This window comes from Triturus cristatus, chromosome 7 (assembly GCF_964204655.1).
Source record: "Triturus cristatus chromosome 7, aTriCri1.1, whole genome shotgun sequence".
Taxonomy (NCBI): domain Eukaryota; kingdom Metazoa; phylum Chordata; class Amphibia; order Caudata; family Salamandridae; genus Triturus; species Triturus cristatus.
The window spans coordinates 1,604,007,078-1,604,028,156 of NC_140590.1; the positions used below are offsets into that span (position 1 = coordinate 1,604,007,078).

General features: G+C 47.7%; 1 protein-coding gene across 1 annotated transcript in view; it reads right to left on the reverse strand.

The window, feature by feature from the left end:
• The window catches only part of SYCP2 (synaptonemal complex protein 2), a 4,998,961-nt gene that overhangs the window by 3,740,563 nt on the left and 1,237,319 nt on the right, over nt 1–21,079 (reverse strand). Inside the window, exon 14 of the mRNA XM_085615168.1 lies at nt 1,617–1,677. Within this exon, the coding sequence (XP_085471294.1) occupies nt 1,617–1,677 (61 nt within the window). The remainder of the gene's footprint in view (nt 1–1,616; nt 1,678–21,079) is intronic.

Below are 21,079 nucleotides of genomic sequence, written 5' to 3' on the forward strand. Positions count from 1 at the left end.
AAAATGCTAAAAAAAAAAAACGTTACCAATTTAATATATGATCTGGGATCCTGCATATCGCTGTGAATAGTCTACCCTTTATGAATATCAACAAACATTTTATGGTGGAGAACATCTGCTCATGTAGATGAGTAGTTGGAAAAGCTACATAAAAACAAACTGATGCCTCACCAGTGTGCTGTTCAGCATTGCAACTCTACTCTCACTGTCCTGCCTGTTCCCACTGTGAAGTACAGTCCCTGTAATGATGATGACAGAAACTGAAGAAGACTTTAACGTCAGAAAGGTTGGTAAACCTAAGAAAAGTATGTGCCTACATCTGGTGCTGTAGGGGCACTGGGCACAATTTTAAAGGACATGTATCCTCATATAATTGGTGCCTAAAACCTATGGGACCTATTTACAAACTGCATTTTGTAGTACATTTATTAGTACAAATATTCAAAAATCTACGAGTGTAACTCTCCACCTTCACCTCCCCTATTTTTCTATGAGGCGATCCTCACATGTAAGTTTACTACTTAGGGGCCAATTACGATGTCGTTAGGAAAGGCTCCGGATGGGATTCGGTATTGCAGAATCCAATTTGGAACCCTTGTTACCTACCGAATCATACAGGATTCCCAACGACCGATTACAATGCCCTGAAACCGATCACGCAGACCGAATCGGTTCTGAAAGGCATCCGGACAGCCCGAGTCTGTCAGAGCAGATTTGTACAGCTCTATGGGCACGGTTTCCCGAGGAGCAATTACAATGACCGATTCGGACAGTCATTCCGATTCGGTTTGCCCGAAATGAAACGGCTGCCGGAATCTGTCTTTGGGGGCCCATTGCGGGTCCCCCTTCATACTGAGACTTACGAATGTAGCCCATGGGGGTACCCAAGGGACCCCTCTTCCCAACCATGCCCAGTGTGGCAGGCACCATGGTGCAAGGTTTCCCCCCCCCCTCCCCCTTTTTTCAATGGGAGCCTGTGTTCTCGTTCGGAACACAGGCTCCCATTGAAGTAAATGCGAGTCCAACCGAACGATGTTGGCAAGCATCGTTAACGGTTGTCCGTACTCACAGGACCCAGTTCGTTTGGAAACTATTCAGGAACCGATTAGTTCGGGACAGTTTCCTAACAAAATTTTACTCAGGCCCTAGTAGTAAACGTAGGTGGGCAGGGGGAGTAACTGGCAACATATGTGTGATTACTACTAAATGAGAAGGGTTTCATGAAGACTAAGGATGGATTTAGACAGAGTTTTGCACCCATCCACAAAAAAGTTAGCTCATTGCTATTTACAAACTGTGGTTTACCTGCGTAAGGGCAAATTGTGAGTATAAACTTCGATCCAAACCCCAGTTGAACTTAGCACCAATGCCAGCTCCCTGAAATGTATTCCTATATTTTGGTCGTTTTCCTCCAGTGTTAGAGACTTCGATTTACAAATAAATATCAGTCTTATTGACACCTTTACAAAAGGTAAATCATAAAGCATATGATATAATTTTTTATAACATAATACATTTGCGGTTGTTTTATTAGCTGTAATCTATAAATGCAACATTGCCACTAACAAATATGTAAATAAATATACAGCCCGAAAACAGATTGAGTGCTTGCCTACCTTCTACGCTGTAAGTGTCTACTTCTTCTTCCAGAATGCTCACTGTTTCCCACTGGTGATCCTAAACAAAACAAACAGTAAGTCTTAGGAGTCATAGAATATAGTTGAAAAGTCAACATCTCTAACGACATGATTTTGAAGTTGTACTATATAAATGCTTAGTTAACAAATGGCAAAAGAACAGGTAATCAGACTTGCATGTTATGGCAAAGCAGCTGAGTTGAATGTCAGCAGGTGGTATAAAACATGACTACGGAAAGTCAGAGTGGGAAAGATCTACAAATAAAACCCCGTAGGAACAAAAGTCCTTGCGTTGAGCAGACAGTTGGGCCATCCTAAATTTTTTTTTTACTCTTTGTGGCCAGCCCTGTCTTTTCCTCCAGTAGCCTGGATGTCATCGATCTGACTTAGGTGGTTCAGGTTTTTTACTGTAAGAGAAGAAGGTCCTGTTACACCGGGGAGATGGTAAAATGTTTCGGATACCCACCAGGCTACGGGGAGATCATAGATAATTAATGGCAGCAGATTGATAATTAGAGGAAAAGACCGAGGGCTTCATTTATGAGACTCCTTGCGCCTCCGGAACGTCACTGTTTGTGACGTTCTGTGGCGCAGAAGCCTGTGTGATATTTATCAGGTAGCACTAAGCCACTTTTTTTGGCATAATTCTGCCTGATAAATATCAGTCCTTTTAAGGCAGTGTTCTGCGTTAAAGGGGCATGCAATGGGTGTTGCTGGGGGCGTTCCCAGCAACATCCATGGCCTTTTGACACTGCCCCAGATTTATGAGGAATCGTAAATCTGAGGCAGCACTGGGGCAGCACCACAAGCTTACCCCTCCCCAGGGGAGGCGTAAGGGAGGCAAAACGAGAAGAAATATCTTTATTTCTCCTAGTTTTCCTTTTTTCTATGTGCGTAGAAAGAGGCAAAAGCCTCTTGTGAGTATTTTTGTACAGAAAGATTTCCCTTCCTGTACAAAAATAATCATCCCCGCAAGGTAGGCCCCCTTGCACCATGGTGCAAAGGTGCCTGCGTTGGCGCACAGCAGCCCATAGGGCGCCGGCGCTGGGGAAAAGGACAGTAAGGATTAGTTACTTACCAGTAATCCTAGTTCTCGTCCAGGGGTATACTCATCAAAGTCATAATCTATGAATAATCCCCGCCCATGTGCGGGATCCCGGAGCATATAGAAAATACATATATATACATATATATGCATATGTGAAAACATATACATGCAGCCTAACAATGTTTCAAACATGGCAAAGCTGTAAATTACATACGTTTGCATTGTAGTACCCCCTAACCCATAAGGAAAAAGGTAGCACCAAGCCAATTGTCACCCAACAATGCTTTATTGCCATAAAGCAAACCTGAAATTGCAGGCATTTGCCTGTAGGCTGCAGTAGAGTATCAAGAAACTAAGAAAACTGACACCTTGCCTTTAAGGCATTAGAGTAGGGGGACCGTGCCTTTAAGACCTGCAGGAGACCCCCTGCTCCCATGATGCACCACAGGTGGCAGTTGGGCCAGTTCTTTTTGACGGTGCACTCGCACCTGAGTAGATCTGCAACAATAACTTAATGAGAAAAAATGCTCGTCCGGGTAGGTGGGTGGGTCACTTATGACTTTGATGAGTATACCCCTGGATGAGAACTAGGATTACAGGTAAGTAACTAATCCTTCTCATCCAGGGGATACTCATCAATAGTCATAATCTATGAATAGAGAAGCAAGCCCATACCCAAAGTCTCGCGGACGAGCAGTTTAGCATTTAGAACATGCATTAATATCACATTAGCATAGCAGTTATGCAAACAAATTCCTCAAAGAGGCCTGCCCCACCTGGGCGTCGGCCTGTGCGTCTGAATCTAGGCAATAATGGCGCGTAAAAGTATGTACTGAGCGCCATGTAGCCGCTTTGCAAATTTCAGACATGGGAACGTTGCGAAGGAGAGCTACAGTTGAAGCTTTCCCTCGAGTAGAGTGTGCTTTTGGTCTACCCTGCAGAACCTTGTGAGACAGTTGATAAGACAAGGCGATACATGAGACAATCCATCTAGAAATGGACCTCTTGGAGGCAGCCAGCCCGGTATTCGTTGGACCGTAATTGACAAAGAGCCTGTCAGACTTTCTATGCGACAGGGTCTTAGCAAGATAAAACTTCAATACCCTCCGGAGGTCAAGAGAATGTAAAGCTCTCTCCGGGGGAGTGGTTGGCTGAGGAAAAAAGGTGGGCAACGTGATCACCTGGTTAATGTGGAAGTCCGAGTCCACCTTGGGCAGGAAGCTCGGATGAGTACGTAGCACCACTCTATTAGCATGGAAAACAGTGTAAGGTTCCTTGCAGCAGAGGACCTGAATTTCACTCACCCTGCGGGCAGAAGTGATGGCTACTAAGAAGGGAGCCTTCCAGGTCAGATGCTGCAAGGAGACCTTATGAATCGGTTCAAAAGGGGCTCCCATCAACTTAGAGAGAACAATGTTGAGTTCCCAGGAAGGGGAAGGAGACCTCACTGGTGGAAATACTTTCTTAAGCCCTTCTAAAAAATCTTTGACTACCGGCATCTGGAAGAATGAGACCTGGGTAGGAGATTTCCTATAAGCTGTGATAGCAGATAAGTGGACTCTGATGGAAGCGTACTTCAACCCAGACTTTGCCAAGTACAATAAGTAGGGGAGAATAACCTGTTCTTGACCCCGGATCGGATCAAGGGCGTTATCTCTGCACCAAATGCAGAACCTCTTCCACTTGAAGGCATAAGACTTCCTAGTGGAGGGTCTTTTAGCCTCCCGGAGAATGTTCATACAGTCCGCTGGAAGATCTAAGTGTCCGTACTGGATGAATTCAGGAGCCATGCCATCAAGCGAAGAGAGGGGAGGTTGGGATGGAACACTCTCCCCTGGTCCTTGGTCAGCAAGTTCGGTAGGCAAGGCAACCTCCGGTGTGGCACCTCTGACAGTTGGAGTAGATCCGGATACCACCACTGACGGGGCCACTCCGGAGCAATGAGGATCATCCGAGTTCTGGTCCTGTAGAATTTCTGTATTACAGCTGGGATGAGAGGTGTAGGAAGGTGGATATCTGACTATGGTTACCCCCAACTTTTTGCCTAGTGTCTAGCTGGTTTTTCGACTTAGTTGGCCTGAGATCCTGCCATTCAGGGTCTCAGGCTGTCTGCTCTCTCTTTAAAATGGACTCCATGTACCCTAGGTACATACACAATTGGTAAGGATCACCTTATTGGACCCTGTACAGTGTACCCTAGGTACCCAGGGCATAGGTGTACCCTAGGCCTCCCAGGGGCTGCAGCATGTATTATGCCACCCCTGGTCTGGCCTTCCAATCAGACACAACTGGCTGATCACTCAGCTGGGGCAAGGTCGTGTAATCACCCCTTGCTTAGATATAGTATACCTATATCTACCCTTAAAATAGACACATGTGTACCTATCAGCCACTCCTATGGCAGGCCTTAACAATCCTGGAGGCAGAGTGCTTGGTAAAATGTGAGATGGTGCTCTAGCATGAGCTGAGCCTGTCTGCAGCTTTCGGAACCATGTCCTTATAGCTGTTCTATGATATAGCCTACCATATACTCTTAAAGTGCCTTATAATCTTAATGTTATGGTAACTATGGTTTGGCTTAATCAAAACATGTTGTGTAAGGTGTCTAACACTTTGGAATAATACCCCCATACCATTTCTGGTGGTGAGGATATTATTCCCCCCTTCTAGAGGGAGAGACATGTTAAAATCCTACTTTGCTGTTTAACTTTGACCAAAGCCTCAGCATCACAAAATGGATGCTGCTGCCACAGACACGAGTCTGACCTCCTGCAGCTGGGAGCCCTCCCAGCCAGGGAGGCCTGGACAATAGGTTTCCTGCTTGGGGAGGTGCTAGCACCTCCCCAGACAGAATTTAGTGTATTGGGGCAGGGAGGGTTGAATGAAACGAGACACTGCCTGGGGCACACAAGGTGTCCCATGCATAGTCCAGTTCAAACTGGTGCTGGGGCACTCCAGCCCCAGCTCTGGCGCGAAACTGGACAAAGGAAAGGGGGTGTAGCCACTCCCCTTCCTGGTCCCACACATAGGAGGGACCTTGCAGGTAGCCCAGCCCACTAGCCCAGTATATTAGTAGCTAGTTGGGCCCTGCTAGATTAGATTATCCTGAACCTGCAACTTGAACAGAAACTCTGGACCTTCGACATTCGACGAAAGAATAAGACTGAAGAATCTCCCTTGTAGCCAAGGAGTGGTCACCCTATGCGAACAGGCACCAACAAGAGACTTACCCTTTGCTTTGCTGAAGTTCTACGAGGGACCGACTGCAGAGCCTGACCAGAGCCTTGACTTCCAGACTTCTCCGACCCTGATCCACATCCATAGCCGAGCTGAGATCCGTGGAGGCGACGAGAGACGTGGGACCGGCCTACCTGGGAAAAGTGGCGAGTATCTTCTAGCGCAGCTTCTGACGCACCCTCGAGGTTGTGCACCGGGGATTGAGAAGCCCCAACCCCAAGCACCATCTGCCCCGAAGATCAGCCCCCCACACTCCACGAGTCCTGCGTGGGGCCCTTCTGCATTTTCCTGCTTGCCGCATCTGTCCGGTTACTTGCCCGTTGGCTAGTAACCTCTGTGACGACACACCTTCAATTTTCCACTGCTGGTTTGGCTCCTCCAGACTGGCTCCTGCTCCTCTGTGAAAGAGAAGCACCCCAGACCTTCCTGGTCTGCACTAGAAGCAAGTCCTCCATTCTTCGTGGGTTCTGCTTGCCAAGGCTTGGTGAGTCCTAGTCCAACTTCGACTCCGCCGACAGCAAGAGCCTTCGTGGGACAGCTCGCCTCCTGGTCCTGGTCGTCCTCGACGTCTCCTGGCACCCGTGGCTGCTGCGACAAGCTTCCCCTCTTCACCTGCAATCTCCCGAAATCGCCTGGTTCCTTCCTGGTCCCACGTGGTCACTGGCTAGTGACCCAGACTCTGTCCCTTCTGCTTGCAGGTATCCTTCCTTCTTGATCCCAGCCTTGGGATCCACCGGACACTCTTCACTGACTGCCTGTCAGCATCTTTCCTTCAGGCATCCATAGGAGTCGACGACGAAACCCGACGCAAGTTCACACCTATGCACCCGCAGCCCTTGGGCTAGGTAACTTGGGTACTCCGGTGCTCAACAGGGTATTGACTATCCTAGTGTCTAGTTTTCCAGTCTCGACTTCCTAGTTACTCCAGAAGTGTCCTAAATCTTATTATTTCTAAACTGTACTGTTTTCCTCGATTATACGCATTACGCGTGAGTGTTTCCACTCTGCACCTGAATCCCGTGGGCCTCCCACTTCCTAACCTTGGGTGGTATAGTGTAGCCCCAGCGATTCCCTAGGCCTAGGCCTATCCTATTTCTGTGACAGTGGTCCTTATACCACTTCATTAGTATATGGTTTGCGTGGCCCCTAGGGCCTAACTGTATTACTTACCTGTGTGACTTAATGTATGCTTGAATAAGACTGTGTTGTACTTACCTCAAATATCATAAAGAGTGCTGAGGGTTTGACTAGAATAAATACACTTTATTTTATATATATATCTGTTGTGGTGTCCTTTCATTTGGTATTCAAGGGATCACAAATGGTATAACAGCTGGCTTCACATGCCATACAGAGTTTAGCCTAAGACTGCTCTTGTCCATGCTACCATTAGGATAGCTGGTCTATAAGGTTGACTTTACAACCAATCACCATAAGGGTTGTTTGGACTGATATAAGGTGTACACTAGAACTAGTGACATCATACATTAGGCCAACTTCTCACAAGAGGGAGAGGAGGAAAAGCGTACAGCAATTTCCGTGACCAGCTGATCAAAAGTGCGTTCCCCTGAGATCCCCGTTGGGGGAACCTGGAGGCGAAGACGGGGCATTTTCTGTTTGCCGCGTCTGCGAAAAGATCTATGTCCGGTACTCCCCACAACTGGAAGATCTCTTGAGCGACGTCTTCGTTGAGCACCCAGTCGTGCGCTTCAACGAAGTCTCTGCTGAGGCCGTCTGCCTGCACGTTCAGGGTCCCTGGCAGGTGAACAGCAATGATGGACAGGTTTCTCACCAGAAGCCATCGCCAGATGGACTGAGCTTCCAGGGATAGGACTCGTGATCTGGTGCCTCCATGCTTGTTCAGATAGAACATAGTTGTTGTGTTGTCTGTCTGAATCTGCTCGTGGTTGGTTTGGAGGGACGGATACAGGGATTTGAGAGCTAGATGGACTGCTCGCAGCTCCAAGAAGTTGACGTGATAACTCTGTTCGGTATTGGACCAGAGACCTTGTACTTGAAGCTGGCCCATATGAGCACCCCAGCCCTGCATGGAGGCATCCGTGACCACTGTCTGTTTCGGAGGCGCCTGATGGAAGGGGACGCCGTGAAGTAGATGGGAGCATTTCATCCACCATCTGATGGAGTCTTTGGCAGCTTGGTGAAGACAAATGTGATCCTCCCAGCGGCCGGACCTCTGCGACCATTGATCCTCTAGTTCTTGTTGCAGAGGTCGCATGTGAAGACGTGCATTGGGTACAATGTAAATGCACGAAGCCCTCGACCCCAGAAGTGAAGACACTTGCCTGGCTGTTTGTAAATGCCGCGGTGAGAAGCGTGTGACATTTATGAAGCATGGATGATAACCTCTCCTCCAAAGGGCACACGCTTGCCTTTGCGGAGTCCAGAGAGGCACCCAGGTAGGGAATCCGCTGAGTGGGATTGAGGACCGACTTCTTGTAATTGACCTGTAATCCCAGCGAGTGTAGGAGATGGAGGCAAAAACGAGAGATGGCTCTGGAGTAGAGCAGGAGTGGAACTCTTCAGGAGCCAGTCGTCTAGATAAGGGTAGACGAATATCTTCCGTTTGCGGAGGAAGGTAGCTACCACCGCCATACACTTTGAGAACGTCCGTGGGGCAGATTTGAGTCCAAATGGCAGAACTCTGTACTGATAGTGCCGACGAGAGATCTGAAACCTGAGAAATTTTCGGTGTTTCACTGAGACAGGAATATGGAAGTAGGCATCCTGTAGATCGATGGCACACATCCAGTCCCCTTGGTGAAGATGCGGGAAGATCTGATGGAGAGCCAGCATCCTGAACTTTTCTCTTTTGACAAATCCGTTGGGCAGACAGAGGTCGAGAATGGGTCTGTACTCGTTGACCATTCCTCGTTTTTGAACAAGAAAGTACCGGGAGTACACTCCTTGATTTCTCTGCCGGAGTGGAACTTCCTCTATGGCGTTTTTGGAGAGGAGAGTGGCTACTTCGTCCAGTAAAAGTCGTTTTTGGATTTGAGGGAGGTACTGCCTCCGTGGGGATACCTGCGGAGGGGGAGACTTGAACCTCAGCAAGTAGCCATGCTGTACAATATTCAGCACCCATCTGTCTTTTGTAATAGCTTCCCACTCTGCCAGGTAAACACTGATACTTCCTCCTACCAGAGTGGCGAACGAGCGCGGAGGAAGTAGGATCTCACTGCTTTGAGGGCTGTTTGGTGGAGGACTGTTGCTGCTTTGCACCACCTCTTCCTCTGCCACGGCCCCTTTGCTGAAACTGGGACCTCTGTTGATTTTGAGAGGACCATTGAGGTGTTTGAACGCGCTGATGAAAGGCACGCTTGTCGCCCTGCCGAAAGCGCTTGCGGTATTCCCTGCGCTTTTCCAGCCCCACAGCTTTAAGGGTGTCCAACTCCGCATTCATTTTGGTCATTTGATCATCAGCGTGATCCCCAAACAAGGATGACCCGTTAAATGGCAGATTAAGGATCTTCTTCTGCGCATCAGGCTTGAGGCCCGTCAGCCTTAGCCAGGCTGAGCGTCGAGAGCATATGCCATGTGAATAGCCATGTGCGGCGAGATCGGAAGCATCAGCAGCCGCACTGATGATTTGATTGGCTACAAGCCCACCTTCCTGGAGGATTTCCGTAAAATCCTGCCTGTCTTCTCTTGGCAGTTTCTCGACAAATCTGGAGAGGGAGTCCCACAGAGAACGATCATACCACCCTAGCAGGGCTGAAGCACTAGCCACTTTCATGTGGGAGGCGGAAGTGCTGCACATCTTTCTGCCATACGAGTCCATTTGCTTGCTGTCCTTCTCCGGGGGAACAGAAGACGACACGGAGGCAGAATGGGACTTCATGGCGGCTGCCACGATCACTGAGTCCGCTGGCGGGTCCGCCCTCTGAAACAAAGTGTCCTCAGCAGGAGCCTTATACTTTTTGGCTATTCTTGTAGGCACAGAGCCCACCGTAGCAGGGGTGAGAAATGTGGCCATAGCTGGCTCCAACAATCCTGGCAATGTATCAAAAATGATTGAAGTGGGTGCCAGAGGGGTGTGCAGCGTGATATTCAGTTTCTGCGCATCTCTACCCAGGACGTCAGAGAAAGTAGTAATGTCATCAACTGGGGACACTCGTGAAGGCGGTGTAGAAGACAAGGTCAGAGAGTAGTCCCGGACCGAAGACCTTGTGGAGGAAGACCAGGTGGGAGATCTGGTGCGTCGCCTCTTGTGGGGGCGGTCGCTGTGGCGAGCCCTGGACCGTGATCTGTGCTTTGACGGAGATCTGGGCTTTCTGCGCGAAGATGGGCGGTCCCTGGATCGAGACCGGCGTGGAGAAGGAGGCCTTCGAGTACCCTGAGGAGACTTGCTCCTGTGTGGAGAGATCCTGGAGGGAGAGTACGTGCGGGAAAAGTCAGAGCCCGGACCTCTGCAGTCACCTGTACCCACACCCTCCAACCAGCGAGGAGAAAGCCCGAACTTCTCTGGTGCCTTAGGGGAGCCTTCCGGAGAGATCTGCACGATATGCAGGCCTGGAGATGATGATTGATCCCCAGAAGATCTAGATCTGACTCTTCTCTCCGTGGCCACTGCAGCTGTATCCTTCGACGTCAAACCCCTCGACGTCGATGACGTTTGTGTCACCATCGGTGCCAATTGCTGAGACTGTACGGCGTTGCGGAGACATAGACGTCGACCTCCGTCGCCGAACAGGTGCCGAGGTCACCCTGATGACTTCGACGTCGACCTCTCACGACGTCGACCTCGCGATCTCGACGTCGACCTCTCACGACGTCGACCTGGCGACTTCGACGTCGACCGTCCACGACGTCGACCTGGTGACTACGTCGTCGACCGTTCACGTCGCCGAGTGGGGGTTTGTCTTGACGTTGAACGACCCACTCGCGGCGAGACGTACGTCGCCGCATCTCTCGACGCCGACCCCCTCGAGGGAGGCGGAGAGTGTCTCGACGTCGACGGAAGCCTCGACGTCGACGGAGACAGTCCAGATCTCACCGGACTAACAGCCTTCGAGCCCAAAGGACTGCGCCTCGACGCTGACTTACTTCTTTGCGGCGGAGAATCTTGACGTCGAGATGAATCCCTCGACGCAGAAGTCGTCCTCTGCTTCTTCGACGGTACCTTCGACGTCGAATTGTGGTACTTTAAAATTTGGGACCACGTAGGAGGCAGGGCCCTACCCCTGTCTATTCCGGTATTAGCGAACCGCGAATGGTCAATGCGGTATGTACAAGTGCTTTGCATAACATTTCATCGATAAATGCACTATGTATACGACATTACATATTGATTTCGTGGGTTCCATCTTGGAGCGGTGGCCATCTTATGGTTGCCCTCACATAGGCTACACATTACGAACAAATATGGGCCTTTAGAACACATGTGCTTTCTATTTGACTTCTCTGTGACCTGTGCAGCTTGGCTCCGCCGCCCCAGGTCAGTCCGGTCCCACGAGCTCCCAGTCCTACGGCCACCTGTGATTAGCATCAGGGTTTGACACACCATAAAGCCTCTTCATGAACACAAGCCTCCGGCTAATCTCTTTCACACCTGACTCTTCCTGCTTTATGGCTTGTTTTACAAACAGGAGATGCCCGTGTTTATTGGGGCCTGTTGATATCTGATGTGGGATCTGAGCCTCGCTGGGTAAATAATTGTGGGCTGGCTTAACTGGAATGTGGGATGGTCATCATGACTCTGCCTTTTCGTTTGTAATGAATACATGTGAATGACCATATCGTAAAACAAGGAATGTGTGCCTGAAGCATGATATTTTGTATATAAGGAGAAGGCCGTTTCTGTAAGTTTAAGCAGTCTCCTGAGAACATACATTGTGTTGTACTTCTCGGACACCTGTAATTGGTCTGCAGCCAATAAACAAGATCTTTGACTTCACCTAGAAGACTCTGTGTTTCTGTGGGTCTGAAACAGGAAGAACTCAAAGTCTTAGGGTGTGTTCGCCTGCACCGCTGGGTTCTAAAAACCCAGTACTTCAGTTGGCGCCCAACGTAGGGCGATTTCAGCGGTACCGGTCCAAGCCAGAGGTTCGTGAGGAGCTTCGTGTGGAAATTACGGAGGAAGGCCGCTACTTCATCGACCCCTGCATGTCGACGTGGTCCGAAAGTCTTTTCTGCGAGGTTCTCCGCGTCTCGACGGCTACGAAGGACTGCTGCCCTGATTAATCGCCCTGTTTTGGACCCTTGACGATTTGGTAGAGCGAAACAATCGAGAGAGTCTACTGGTGACGCCATCGATCATCGATATTCAGTTAAGTATAAGTGGAGCGTCTTCCAGTTTGTTTGGTATCCTTCGGGATTTTTGGTATCCTTCGGGATCGTTTTGATTTGGAGCTTGCAAGTGCCAAAGCCAGAGGACTCGTGTACTCACGAGACTATCATATTCGATAATCCTTTGAAGTTTGAAACTAGACTAGTGAGCGAAGATGCCTGGTTCTAGTGTATTTGGAAGATTGTTTTGTTTGGGTTGTAGAAGGGATTCCCAGTTAGAGGATTCATGTCCGGTTCCTCCAATTGGAACTCCAACTTATGAGCTTTATGTAAAACATGGCGTGGGCCCCATTGCATATAATGAAGTATGGATCCGATACACCAGAAAGGACGGTGTTTTAAAATGGCCCCAAAATGGTAGTTTCGATACTGATATCTTAGATAATTTGGAAGTTAAGTTGTTTAAAAAGAAAGCCCGGCCGGCGATGTTTGATTCTTTCCGCCTATGGCGAAAGGAAGCCAAACAGAAGGAAATTAAGTTAGCGAAAAGGAATAAGAGAGAAAAAGGTATGTCAATGATGCAAGCAGCTGTGCAATTTAAAGATAATGAGGAGGAACAAATGAATGAGCAGTTACATAGACAGCGCAAACTAGGGATCGATAAATGTTACCCAGTTTTGTCACCACTACCACAAGATGAGACAAAAGAGATAGAGAAGGATTCCCTAATATCCCATTTGCTAAGTTCGCCACCCCCGTATGCGCAAAATGCCACAGCGCCTCCACAGCTCGTAAATGTGCAGCCTCCAGTAAATATGCCGCAAGCCTTCCCATAGCCGCCAGCTCCTCCTCAGCCGGCTCCTATCCCTGCAGTGCAGCCCTCACAAGGGCCACCAGTTTTGTTACCTGTTGCCCCTGCGCTTCCTGCGACTTTGCCTAGTACGTCAGCTGCCTCCCCTGGCGCTTTTCCTTACACTACCCAGGTACCTGTATCTGAATCCGCTTTTCTTCCCTCTGTCTATCCCCCCGTTTTTGCCTCAACTTCTCCTTCAGCACGACAACGACTAGCTAATGTGGTTACTAGTTTAATGTCGCCTCTCTTTGGGTCATCTAGTATGACCCCTGGTTTACAACGTAAGCAGTTGCGCAGTCAGCTACCTAACCCTGAAGAGAAAGAGGTACTAGATCATATGGCGCGTAGGTGGATTGTTTTTCCTTCACTATATGAGGTGGAGTCAGTTGTTAACGTTTTTCACCAATGGGATGCCCCAAAACAGAGGTATGTGTTTGAGAAAATGTGTGAATGCCTCTGTGAGGAATTGGAAGATCATGGTTCAAACACAATCCCGCAGGAATTGTGTCGCGTGCGATTTGATTTTGGAACAGGTATAATTGTGGGTCCCGATGTAGATAAAGCGGTTGCGACTTTACTATCCTTCAGGAATGGCGATTGTCAGCAATCATTGTTCGAACAGGAATTCCCTGTGGGGAAAAAAGGAAAAGTGTGACAATACCCTATGAGAGAAGTCCCTCCGGTATGGAAGGAAGCCGTTGCGGCTGATGCCGCTCGAGGTATTGCTGCTGCTCCAGCTCATTTTCGGCGTGTTTGGGTACATGTCCCATGGAAGCATTCTGAGGTGTTAGCGCTTCAGCAGACATTGCCTGACCCCCGTAAAAACCCTGCAGGATATTATAAGGAGTTATCACAAACTGCAGAATCGTGTGTCATGAATCTGGCTGATATAGATATGTTGTTTGGGAATGTTGTTCCACAGCCTTTATGGGGATCCATTCGTAATACAGATCATGCTGCAGAACTAGGGGGCACATGGGCTAATATCGTTGCCGCAGACACTAGACAAGTTGGTGGTGCAAAACCTGAGCCCCTCGTAGCAGAACTCCCTGGTAGAATTATTACATACATGAAAACTATAATGCCCGCGATGCGCGTGAATTGGGATAAACTATCCGCATGCAAGCAGAAGAAAGATGAGACAGTGTCCGACTTCTTTACAAGGTTTGAAGAAACGTTTATCGACCACAGTGGTCAAGACATGAGTACTGAAGGTGGCCAACGGTTATTTGTGGATAAATTTGTGCAGAATCTACTTCCCGAGTTGTGTAAGAAATTAAAAGATTCAGAGAGTTCTTGGGCTGTTTCCTCTTCAGCGCAAATACTGGCTACTGCACGGATAGAACAGACAAGAAAACGAAAGAATTGAAAACGAAGGTCCTTTTACAGCAGGCTTATCCGCCACGTGGAGGTCACAATAATTACAGGCAAACCCAGGGTATCTATCAGCAACCCCAACAGTTTCAGTATAACCAGCAAATGAATGGGTATTATCAACCACGTATCCCTGTAGGTCCCAATCAATGTTCATATTGCAGAGAGGAAGGTCATTTTAAGTATAGTTGTCCTAAATTAATGCAGTGTACTAGTAATGCGTATGGCGCGAGAGGTAGAGGTGGTCAGCAAGCTCCTAGAGGTAGAGGGCGTGGAAATGTTCCCCAGAACGCGCGTCCTCTTCCGCCTCAAAATACGCTAAATAGCTTTGATCAGCAAGCCAATGCAACTGGTAATACAGCTCAGTACTATAATAATGATTATTATGCAGAAGACGACAATGTAGAAGGTAATGATTACTAGGACAGCCGTAGACAGAGAGAGGGAGTTGTTTCAGTGCCAATGGACCAGAGTGGACGTATGTTAAGGTGACGACAGCGGGTGTAACAGAGCCCTTTCTGCTGGACACTGGTGCTGCAAAGAGTTCAATTATGCATTCAAAACTCCCTGGCGCACCTTTGTCTGGCGAAATGAATGTTTCAGTAGGTTTTTCTGGCGCCCCAGTTAGGAACCCGATTTCTAGTCCTATGCCACTTTCTGTTGGACCTTGTGAGTTAAAAGCACCCCTCATCCTAACGACAGGTTGTGGTGAAAATCTGTTAGGGTTGGATTTGTTAAAAAGATTGCATGCAACGCTATATTGTTCTCCCTCGGGAGTACAACTTACATTAGGTAAGGAAGTGATTTCCCCGATGTATTTGTCTAAGAATGCAATGCCACCTGAATTGTCATCCCTTCCGGATGTCCTTTGGGCTACTGGTCCCAATGATGTGGGTCTCTTGGAAATACCGCCATATGTGGTCACTTTAAAAGCCAATGTCAGATTGCCACGTATTCCCCAGTACAAGATCTCCAATGAAGGTCAGAAAGCGTTGTTAGCAATAGTCCTGTTTTACCTGTTTTAAAACGTACGGACCCTTCACAGCCACCTGTTTACAGATTTGTGATTGATCTTAGAGAGGTAAATAAGATTGTTGTGCCACAGTTTCCAGTTGTCCCTGATATAACTGCCTTGTTAACTATGATTCCAGCCTCCGCTGCATGGTTCTCAGTGATCGATTTAAAGAATGCTTTCTTTAGCATCCCAATTGCAGAGGAGAGCAGGGACATTTTTGGCTTCAGTTTAGGAGGTCGAAGCTTCCGCTTCAAACGCGCTCCAAAGGGCTACTGTGAAAGTCCATCAATATACAGTCAGGCTTTAAAAGCGCAGCTTGATGCACTTGTTTTACCTAGTGGTGCTACCCTCATTCAGTATGTTGATGATTTACTAATCGCCGCGGATACTGAAAAGATTTGCAAAGAAGCTACATTGTCATTGTTGCGTCATTTGTCTGCCTTTCATCACAAAGTGTCTCTCTCAAAACTGCAATATTGTCGACAAGAAGTGACCTACTTAGGTCATCTCTTATCGAAGGAGGGAAGGAAACTGACCCCAGAGAGAATTCAAGCCATTGCACAATTGAGCGTGCCAAGAACACAGAGAGAAGTGCGTGCTTTCTTGGGCATTACTTCATACTGTAGGCACTGGATACCAAATTTTTCTTTGCTGGCAAAACCTTTGTTAGCATTACCTGTAAAAATACACCGAATCCTATCCCATGGTCTGAAGAGTGTCAGAAAAGTTTTTTGGAATTATGTGATGCATTATGTTCAGCTCCTGTGTTGGGTACCCCTGACTACAGCAAGCCTTTTACATTGTATGTTCATGAAAAGGACGGTTGCGCATTATCAGTGTTAACACAGCCTTTTGGCGACAGAGCGCGTCCATGCGCATATTTTTCGTCAACCTTGGACCCGGTAGCGAGGGCATTGCCAAGTTGTTTGAGAGCTACAGCTGCAGCAGCTATGTCTATTCGACAGTTTGCTGGACTAGTGATGGATAATACATTGATTGTTATGGTTCCACATGCTGTGGACACATTGCTAAACCGGACCAAGACACAGCACTTAACTAGTGCTCGATTGTCAGGGTATGAATTGACACTGTTAGCAAACCATATACACATAAAGAGATGCAACACGTTGAATCCAGCTACATTATTGCCGATTCCAGCAGACCTAGATGAGATTGAGCAACATGATTGTCTGTTCAGAACAGAAGAAGAGACGAAAGGGAGAATGGATCTTAAAGATACTCCCCTGACTGAGTGTGATGGTACCTTATGGGTGGATGGTTCGTGCTTCAAGCTTCCGAACGGTGATACGACTGCTGCATATGCTATCACGACTTTGCACACGATTGTTGAAACTGCACGTGTGCCACATAATTCGGCTCAAGCAGCAGAATTAATTGCCCTTACAAGAGCATGCGTGTTGTCTGAAGGAATGAAAGTGAACATATATACTGACAGCCAGTACGCCTTTGGTGTGGCCCATAGTTTTGGGCGATTGTGGAAGGAACGTGGGTTCCTGACTTCGCATGGAGCTAAAATTCAGAATGGCAAGTTGGTGAATGATCTCCTTGAGTCACTGACCTTACCGTTACAAGTTGCGATTATGAAATGCAGTGCGCACAAGAAAGTCACTGATGATGTTGGTTGTGGTAATGCATTTGCTGATGAAATCGCGAAAGAAACAGCAAAAGATGTGAAGACTTGAATGTATGTTGCAGGCCCTGCAAGATGGGTTGGTGATGTTGGAATGTGTGAAGACACGACAGAGAGTGTGAAGTCCCTTCAAGCTGAAGCCACAGAGAAAGAGTTGAGCAAGTGGAGAGAAAGTACGGGTAAATTGGATGAGAATGGTTGTTGGGTTGATTTGTCAGCACATCGGCGATGGTTGCTACCTGACGCATATGTGCTTCCAGTGGTTACTATGGCACATGGAATGGCACATAACAGTGTAAAAGGAATCTGTAAGTTGTTGGCTCCAGTATGGCAGAACGCTGGAATTCCCAAGTATGCAGAGAATGTGGTCAAGAATTGTATGGTATGTTTGAAATATAACCCTGGTAGGGGAACCCCAACTCCAGCTGGTCATTTTGCGCCTCCATCATATCCATTTGAGGTTTTGCAGCTAGATTTTATCCACATGGAAAGGTGCAACAACTTGAAATATGTACTGGTTGTTGTTTGTGCTTTTTCAAAATGGATAGAAGCATATTCCCTAAAAGACAACACTGCTTTATCCACAGCCAAAGCCCTTGTGAAAGAATTTTTCCCTAGGTTTGGAATGCCAAGAATGGTGTGGAGTGATAATGGGAGTGAATTTGTGGGTCGAGTGATGAAGAATGTGTGTGAGGGATTAGGGATAAAGCAAAAATTTCACGCTGCAAATCACCCCCAATCAGCTGGATTAGTAGAGTGCTACAATGGCACTCTGAAGCTCAAGCTGGCCAAAATCCAGGCGAGCTCCGGTCTTAAATGGCCTGACGCTCTGCCTCTAGCACTCCTATCCACAAGAATGACTGTGCATTCACGAGTGGGACTTAGTCCATATGAGGTGATTTTTGGCCGCCCGGCCAATATATGGGGTGTGCCAAGACCGACAAAATTCAGCGAAATCGAACATCCAGTACTGCTTGACTATTTGTATGAATTGAAGGCTAAATTGCGTGTTTTACACCAACAGGTGCACGATACTCTCCCCCAGGCCTCTGAAGCTCCCGGACACCCTATCGACCCAGGCACGTGGGTTCTCGTGAAGAACTTCCAGCGAAAGAGCAACGATGAGCCCCGTTGGATCGGCCCTCACCGCGTACTTCTGTCGACAAGATCAGCGGTTCGAGTAAAAGGGAAAAAGAATTGGATTCACGGCGCCCACTGCAAGTGGATCCCTTTGCCTCTACCATATGACCAGTGGATCCAGGAGGGTATCGCTGATTCTGAAACAGACACTGTACCCCGTTTTGTATCATTTAGTGATGCACGAGTGAGAGGCACAACTTCAGAACAAGAGAGTGACGATATTTTGCAAGAAGCTGTGCCACCGTCAATTCGATTGGACACCACAGAGCCTGAACTTTTGTTTCAAGACCAGACAGTACCCGGCAGAAACCGCTACAACTTGAGACCAAGGCCTATGGACAAATAAAAATTTCCTTCCCTTACTATTTTTTTTTATATTATAGCTCTCCCATCTGAAGGACTTTTTGATTTTTGATTTTTCGAACCACCATCCGGGTTCAGCCGCAGGGTCGCGGTGCCAAGACTTTGGGGTACAGGCCAAAGACGTTAGGTCAACGGTTCTGGTTGGTCTAGGGCGTTCCCTGGACTGACAGGCGTACTCCTTAGCGGAAGATACTCACCCGCCGCGAGCGGCACAATTAGAGGATGGAGTTTTTCAAGATGGAGAGACCCGCTGAGGAAATGAACTTTAAAGTGAAAATATGTAGAATAATGAAGAGCAAACGTTTTGTATTATTAGGTCTGTTTGTATTATTTAGTATGATGGTGTTTACTGTAGGATATGTATTCTTCTCCTCTCAAGTACCATTTGCACCCACTGAACAGCCTATACCTCCTCCTACTGCCTCCTTGCACTCTTTCCACCCTCTGCCTGAACACGAACAAGCTAGACGATCAGAGTTTGTAAACGACTCGTTTATTCAGCTCCTGCACCAGCACCAACTAGTCATGAATACAACCAATTGCTGGGTGTGTGGGTTAATGCCACATACCATTAATAAGGGTATTCCTTATCTAGTGCTGCCGTTTAGTTACAATGGATCGTCATGGGCATTCCAGACCATGTTTCTTTTTGCATTAGATGCCTACTCCCCGCGACAACCACGTTCCATCAGACCTAGCACAAATAATAAAGCCTTAATGAGAGGAGTTGCTGATATGAGCAGAGATATCGACGCATACTCATCTATCCCCAAGGATGAATTGCGAGCTTATGTAGGTTGGAACGTGACGGGGTATAGCATTAGTCTGGGTGAAAGGCAGCGGAAAATTTCATCCCCAATTTGGGTCGTACCCCACATAGGTCGGTTCTCTTTACAAGGTAATGGTCAGAATCCAAGAGCTCAACTGGGGAAAAGTGGCTGTACTGAAACGTACACTTTTCCATCACAGTTTTCCCCTGCGTTTTTGGCTGCCAAGGGTACATATTTTGTCTGCAATGACCGAGCATATACATGGTTGCCCCCTGATTTCTCAGGCACATGTTATATTGCAAATTTGCTACCGCCAACATTTACTGCTGCCTCTGATTATCACAAGACCAGAGTTGTAAGAGGCGTGATTAGTAAGGAGGATACTGCCGGTCAGGAAGCGGGAGACTTCTTTTTGGGTTTCCTGCCGTTTTGGGGACCGATGGTCAATAGTAGGAACCTGAGACAACTGACTCGTGTGGTTGAATCCACTATTAATGTTACGGCTCGTGCCCTTGGTAATTTGACAGCTGAGCTCCAAGCGGATCGCCTCATGACTTTGCAGAAACGTATGGTTCTAGACGTCATACTTGCAGACCGCGGTGGGGTACGTAAGGTTATCCAATCTAGCTGTTGCATTTTCATACCAGATAACGCTCCAACAGTTTATCAGGCCATCACCAAACTGCATAAAATATCTGAATCCATACACGTGGATAAAGGAGATTGGTCACTGGTGGGGTGGTTCTGGGAACTGATATCTGCCTGGGGTTGGAAGATTCTGATGGTCATTGGAATGATCTTAGCCATTCTTTTCCTGTTCTGTCTCTGTATACAGTGCGCTCCTGCGATATGTGGCCTCCGTGCTACATTATGTGTAAGGAAATCTGTGTCGAGGGACGAGCTAAGTAATAGGATGATGCTACAGCAACATCTCCATGACTTCATGAATATAGACCTGGACTCGGATTGAAATGAGTATAGTTATTGCCTATGTAAGGGCAAAAGGAGGGTCTGTGGTACTTTAAAATTTGGGACCTCGTAGGAGGCAGGGCCCTACCCCTGTCTATTCCGGTATTAGCGAACCGCGAATGGTCAATGCGGTATGTACAAGTGCTTTGCATAACATTTCATCGATAAATGCACTATGTATACGACATTACATATTGATTTCGTGGGTTCCATCTTGGAGCGGTGGCCATCTTATGGTTGCCCTCACATAGGCTACACATTACGAACAAATACGGGCCTTTAGAACACATGTGCTTTCTATTTGACTTCTCTGTGACCTGTGCAGCTTGGCTCCGCCGCCCCAGGTCAGTCCGGTCCCACGAGCTCCCCGTCCTACGGCCACCTGTGATTAGCATCAGGGTTTGACACACCATAAAGCCTCTTCATGAACACAAGCCTCCGGCTAATCTCTTTCACACCTGACTCTTCCTGCTTTATGGCTTGTTTTACAAACAGGAGATGCCCGTGTTTATGGGGGCCTGTTGATATCTGATGTGGGATCTGAGCCTCGCTGGGTAAATAATTGTGGGCTGGCTTAACTGGAATGTGGGATGGTCATCATGACTCTGCCTTTTCGTTTGTAATGAATACATGTGAATGACCATATCGTAAAACAAGGAATGTGTGCCTGAAGCATGATATTTTGTATATAAGGAGAAGGCCGTTTCTGTAAGTTTAAGCAGTCTCCTGAGAACATACATTGTGTTGTACTTCTCGGACACCTGTAATTGGTCTGC